At 37.3% G+C, this 6,526-nt stretch overlaps 1 protein-coding gene across 1 annotated transcript; it reads left to right on the top strand.

The window, feature by feature from the left end:
* Positions 1–2,175: 2,175 nt before the first annotated feature.
* On the top strand, positions 2,176–6,249 carry LOC149202750 (cysteine-rich receptor-like protein kinase 6). Its single transcript, XM_089401681.1, has 6 exons — positions 2,176–3,127; positions 3,670–3,785; positions 3,893–4,103; positions 4,260–4,443; positions 4,703–4,853; positions 5,836–6,249. Exons 1-6 carry the CDS (start codon positions 2,176–2,178, stop codon positions 6,247–6,249), a joined length of 2,028 nt encoding a protein of 675 aa, XP_089257807.1.
* Positions 6,250–6,526: the final 277 nt, after the last annotated feature.

Genomic DNA, 6,526 nt, shown 5'->3' with positions numbered 1-6,526 from the left:
CAGATCCTTCAGTGGCTACCCAGAGGCGATGCATCGACTTCCAACAGCTACTCTGGAAGCACCACACCATTTAAGGTACAAGTTAATTTTGAAATCCCCATATTCGAGGGTCGGATAGATACAGATGTCGTTGATAAATGGTTAAATCTACTAGAGGGTTATTTTTCTATTCATGATTTTTCCAGTTGGGAAAAGATTATTTTCACTCTTCTCAAAGTAGCCCCCCACGTCAAGGACTGGTGGGAAACCTACTGCGAGTAGAAGAATGAAAGTACAGCCTCACTAAAAACTTTGGAAGCAGAAACTTGATTACCTGTTGGAGCTTGTGATGAAATTGCTTGGATTAACAATAAGAAGGCGAGAGAAGGAGGGCGACTTTGGATCTAGGGTTATAGTTTAACAGAGTTCCTTCTCCATGGAAGGTTGTAAAGGAGGGAGCTCCACTCCCTCCTACAAGCACGTAGTGGCTAGCAGAGGAAAAAAAACCAATAGAAGAGGATAGAGATCCTTCAGTTGAAAGGCTAAGGAACAGAGAAAAGGAGTAGGAGGGCTATAAATCCAAGGACAATAACAACACTAAAGAAAGCAAGGAAGTGGACAAGGAACAAGGCACAAAAGACAAAACTCAAAGGGGACCATGCAAACCCAAGACTACTATCACTCCTAGAGTTGTTTTGAATGATCCTACACTACAGGTGCATAGGGACCACATGCAGACTTATGCAATCATTTGTAAGTTCATGGGTTTATGGCCCACTGAAAAAGCATTACAAACATGGGTTAAATACCATTGGAAACCAAAAGAGAGCATAGAACTACATCTTGGGTCAAAGGGATTCTTTACTGTAGTCTTTGCAAACATTGAAGATAATGACAAAGTGTTTGAAGGAGGACCATACTTTTATGCAGCAGCAGGCCTGTATATGAGACCTTCGATCATGAATTCTGAAACATAATCACTCACAAAAGCAGGCTGTGTGGGATCCGATAATGTTACAGAATGAGATGAAAGCATCAAATTGATTCGAGACATTGATGGACGAAGTGATGAGTCAGCTTGTGTACATAAAAGACCAATATGAATGCATCTCAATGCTTCCTCCACGTTGGACATTACAAATATGGCGGGATCAATCATATCAACAATATTCCCTCCTTTGTATAATCTCCACGCCTGCATAACAGGCTACTTATTAGTGTCGTCCAAGTTAAAAGTAATGTTAAATTGAGTTATATTTTATTATAATTTAAATGGTAGATTTCAAAAATATTTTTAAATTGGAATATAATTTAAAAAAGAATTAAAATAATAAATTTAAAATTTCCCCATTTTTATTTTAAAAAATTAAACAATTGCAAAATGATAAATTATTATTATTCATCATATTATAACATTTATAAAGAATATTAGGATTAAAATAATTTCAAATCTCTAGATTCTTTTTAATTTATTAAAATTAGTGGACCATTTTGTTAAACAAAATTTGCTTATATCTAAATAAATGTTATAAATAATAATGAGAAACTTATTAGAATTAGAATAATATCAAATTCCTAGTAAATTGGTGGGCTGAGAGCCACATGGCACACGAATATAATTTTTTAAATTTATTAAAAGTCAATGCAATCTAACAGATTATGTAACACACTACAACTGTTCAGACAAAACATATGCTCAACATATTCCCTTGAAAAACCTTCAATTAAAAAAATAAAATCAACAGATCTTCATCTACCTTAAATTGAAGTTAAAAAAATAAAAATAAATAAATAAAATAGAATAAATAACTCATAACAAAATAAATAACAATAAAACTTCTAAACTAAAAAATTGATAATTCATATCAACATCTAAAGCCCTAAAGTAATACTTCCGTGAAAGGTTATAGGATAATTAAATAACATGGCCTACTAGATTGCTCACGGATAAATAAAACGAAAAAATAATAATATTTCACCCATACTAGTTAGCAACTGCATTTTAATAGATAATTACCCGGATAGGCTTGGTCTGTATTCGAATTGAGGTTTCATGAATTTTCATTGACTCTTAATAGTTCATATGCGCGTAGAATCTTTAAATGAATGGAAAACTTAAAAACATGGTCTATCCGTCTATGTGTGCAGAGAAAATCAGAATTTCGAGCATTGTAGGTTCTCCATTCTCCATTGGCCATGACAATCCTCCACGGCAGAGTTTCATGCTCGACACTTCTCTTGATGATAATTACTCTTCAGTCGCAGATTTACAAGGCAGTACAGCAGCAAGTTTCTACATGCCACCACGATTTTAACTATACAACAGACAGTACGTACGAGAGAAATTTGAACAGTGTCATGACTAGGCTTATTAATGACTCGTCCCACACAGGGTTTAACACTTATGAGAATGGCCAAGTATATGGCCTTGTGCAATGTCGGGGAGACACAACACCCGACCAGTGCTACAGTTGTTCACAACAAGCAAACACTACTCTTCGACAAAATTGTGGGAATGCAGGCGGCGGTTTATTGTGGTCTGACTTCTGCTTTTTGCGTTATGAGAACTATAATTTCTTCGGACAATTGGATACCACTGATCATTGGTATGTTTGGAATTTAGACAATCATGTCTCACCTAGTCCTGATGTTTTTATGAAGGCTGTTAACAGCTTATTCAACAAGTTGGTAGATGAAGCAACATCTGGATCTACATTATATGCTTCTGGAACAACTACAGACTCCTTGTCTCGAAAGATTTACGGTCTGGTCCAGTGCACCAGAGATATGTCGATAGACAACTGCACATTATGTTTGCAACAAACAGTCAACCATATTTCTATAGTTCAGAGTGGATGGCCAGGAGCACTGGGTGAGGTGGGAAGCTGCAAAGCTCGTTATGAAATCTATAGTTTCTTTACTTCGATTTCGTCTCCACCTCCTGCGGAAGCACCAGCTAATAGCCCAGTTGCTGATACACCACCGAATCAGACCACACCATCCAGTAATGATACGCAGAACAACAAATCTTCAAACAATTTACCCATAATTTTGGGTGTTGCTGGCGGCTTGCTTCTGCTGTTATTGGTATGCGTGTTAACAACTAGGAGGAGACTGAAGTCTATCATATTTCGAAATCCTTCCGAAGGTATTTGCATGAAGGATCCCCAAAGTCTTTATATCTCATTGTCAATATATCATACAGCTTTATTTGCTCTGTTAGACTATTGTTAAAGTTTGTTTTTGAACCATTTTAAGTTCAAAATTATTGCTTGCTGGTTCCTTTGGAAGTGGAGGAATGAACACACTTTCCAGAATTCTTGTTTGTCTCTTGAATCCATCTTGATTAAAATCTCGGGATATATGTTTCCTGTGGATTAATTTCTGTCTTGGCTTCTGTTTTTCTCTCAATGTATTCGATCTTTCTTACAGATCCATACGGTTCTGATCCCATAACAGTATCAGGTTTCTGTATATCTGCTCCTAAGACTTTATGTCTACTCTTGTATCTCGACTTTTATATCCTCTTAATATAAATCATGAACCTCTGAAAAAAAATAGTTTGTTTTTTGAACACGGTATTCTCTTCAGGAAATCTAAGAAATGCTTGCGAGATCCAAGTTAAACAGATTCATTTTTTCTGCTTGCCCCTATATATTTATGATGAAGCTGTGTATTTTCGTTATATAGATCATGGCCATGTCGAGGAAGACACAGTAATCGGGCAGGATCGGCAAATTGCGTTTACCATGGAGCAACTGATAGCTGCTACGGAAAATTTTGATGATCAAATAAACTCGGGGAAGGTGGATTTGGGGCCGTATACAAGGTAACAATGAATTAGAGAGCTTCTACTAGTTTATAGAATCTTAAATTATATGCTACTCTCACCGCACCTGGCTGAATATTTCAGGGAACCATTGAAGATGGAAAGGAAATAGCCGTGAAGAAGCTGTCCTTAAGATCTCTGCAAGGAAAGAGAGAATTTATGAATGAAGTTAAACTTGTGGCCAAAATTCAACATCGAAATCTGGTGATCCTATTAGGCTGTTGCGCAGAGGGATCGGAAAGGTTGCTTGTTTATGAATACTTACCCAATAAAAGCCTCGATAAAATCTTATTCGGTGAGTCACTTCATTTCTATTTTGTATCTGAAAAAATGCATTAATGTTCCAATATATTTATCTGGGTCATGATGATTAGTTAGCGTACTGCATCCATGGATACAGATCCAAACAAACGCAACCAGCTTGATTGGTAGAAACGCTACAACATTATAGTGGGAGTGGCTCGCGGGCTGCTCTATCTGCACGAGGATTCTCAACTGCGGATTATTCATCGGGACATTAAAGCACGCAATATTTTGTTGGATGAAAACCTGAATCCTAAGATAGCAGACTTCGGCTTAGCAAGACTATTTTCTGAAGATGAGAGCCACGTCAGCACAACAGTTGCCGGAACTTAGTAAGATTATTACACATTGTCTAAAGCTATTAACCATTAGTGATGGATATATGTTTTAATGTGTGCTATTGATTTCAAGAGGATTGACAATTTTGCTTTTTGGTATTTACCTGCTTTGTTATGTTTTAACATTCGAGCATACAGGAATACGATTTCCTTTGCAAATAGTTTTCACTTGATCCTCACTCAATTCCTAAAATTTCCCTCACTACATAATCTTCGACTTTGTAATCTTCGACTTTGTAATTTGGATATGCAGCGGGTATATGGCACCAGAGTATGCTATGCAGGGGCAATTCTCTGTAAAAGCAGATGTCTATAGCTTTGGCGTTCTCCTCTTGGAACTTGTTACAGGAAGAAAAAACCATGATAATAATCTGTCACTTGATATGCAGACGCTTTTAGAATGGGTGAGATATTCTGATATTGTTCTCATTTTATGTCTAATTGAGCTTATTTACCCTAGGTAGGTTATGTAATTTTGTTCCAAAAGTCATTTTTCACTGGAATTTGGCCAGTATGGTTTTCAAAATATTTAATTATAAAAATGTTTAAATCAAAGATTTGTAAGGACTCTGGACATCACATATCTCTACAATGGTATGATATTGTCTACTTTGGGCCTAAGCCTTTATGGATTTGTTTTTGGGCTTTACCCCAGAAGGATCTTCCCCTGGAACGATTATCCGAGCCTCCCTTCAAACGATTATCCATCTGTCCACGCCTCCCTTCAAACGATTATCCATCTGTCAAACGATTATCCGAGCCTCCCTTCAAACGATTATCCATCTGTCAAACGATTATCCGAGCCTCCCTTCAAACGATTATCCATCTGTCCACATCCACATCCATTATCCGAGCCTCCCTTCAAACGATTATCCATCTGTCCACATCCATGGATCCACGGATCCCATTGTGATATTACCAGGGCTACCGGGGCTCACCACCTTCGTTCTGCATTTCCGAGGATTCATCCACTTGGCTAACTTCGGAACCTGGCTTTGATACCACTTGTAAGGACTCTGGACACCACATATCTCCACAATGGTATGATATTGTCCACTTTGGACCTAAGGCCTCATGAATTTGTTTTTGGGCTTTACCCCAAAAGCCTCATACCAATGGAGATATTTGTCCATCCTTATATACCCATGACCCTCCCCACTTCTAGTCAATGTGGAACTTTGATCGTATACCCAACAAGATCCCAAAAATAATTACCCAAAATACCAAAAAAAATTTCCCAAAAATACTGAAACTTAATAGTATGGGTTCATCTATAAACCGTTTAAAAGAGTGTGAATTTAGAAATTTCACTACTGATATATTTTGATTCGATTTTTTAAAGTCGATAAAGTATCAAGATGACCATTTTTCGTGATTATTCTGCAGGCGTGGAGATTATACAGAGGAGGGAATATTGTGGATATGATTGATCCAGCCATCATTGGAACGTGCAACGTGGAGGAAGCATTGAGATGCATTCATATTGGACTTCTATGTACACAAGCTGACTCATCACTTCGTCCATCAATGTCTCGAATCAATTTGGTGCTTTCATATCATCTTGTAACATTACCGGATCCCACACAGCCTGGTTTTGTGAGATCTCATGTTTCTGAAAACAGCAAGTCCACCAGTTGTGCCTCTGGGGTTTCACAATCTGCCAGTATTCCTTTCCCATCATCTGCTGCATGTCACGCTCCTCCGTCAAACGCCGATGCTTCGATTACAGAGTTGGTACCGAGGGAACGCGCATCTTGCAATCTCTCGGCCTTAAAAATGGTACGTCTTTCAATGTCGTGAAATAAGTGGCTTCAGAGATACGGACGTGCATAATGTGTAATAATATTACTTTAGTATGCAATTGTAATAGTTAAGTGTGTACGTTTTACAATAGTTAAGTGTGTTATCAAGCTTTTGTGAGTGTTGGGAGTGATTCTTGTCATTCTCCCTACCCTACTTTTGTTATGTGAGTATGGCAAATTGTTGTTATATTTCTTATTCAATTTTAATTCTCTAATTATAGTAATATTACTTTAATATATTAAAGTAACAATTAATTGTGCACTTGTCAAAGCTT

This window comes from Pinus tabuliformis, chromosome 2_1, assembly GCF_031772625.1.
Source record: "Pinus tabuliformis cultivar Carrire ecotype Pingquan chromosome 2_1, CPIR1, whole genome shotgun sequence".
Lineage (NCBI taxonomy): Eukaryota > Viridiplantae > Streptophyta > Pinopsida > Pinales > Pinaceae > Pinus > Pinus tabuliformis.
This window is presented reverse-complemented; position numbering and strand designations above follow the sequence as displayed.

Coding starts and splice junctions, on each gene's coding strand:
- LOC149202750 (XM_089401681.1), top strand. CDS start 2,176: ATGACAATCCTCCACGGCAGAGTTTCATGCTCGACACTTCTCTTGATG. Junction 4,104..4,259: donor CCTCGATAAAATCTTATTCG/GTGAGTCACTTC, acceptor ACAACATTATAG/TGGGAGTGGCTCGCGGGCTG. Junction 4,854..5,835: donor TGCAGACGCTTTTAGAATGG/GTGAGATATTCT, acceptor ATTATTCTGCAG/GCGTGGAGATTATACAGAGG.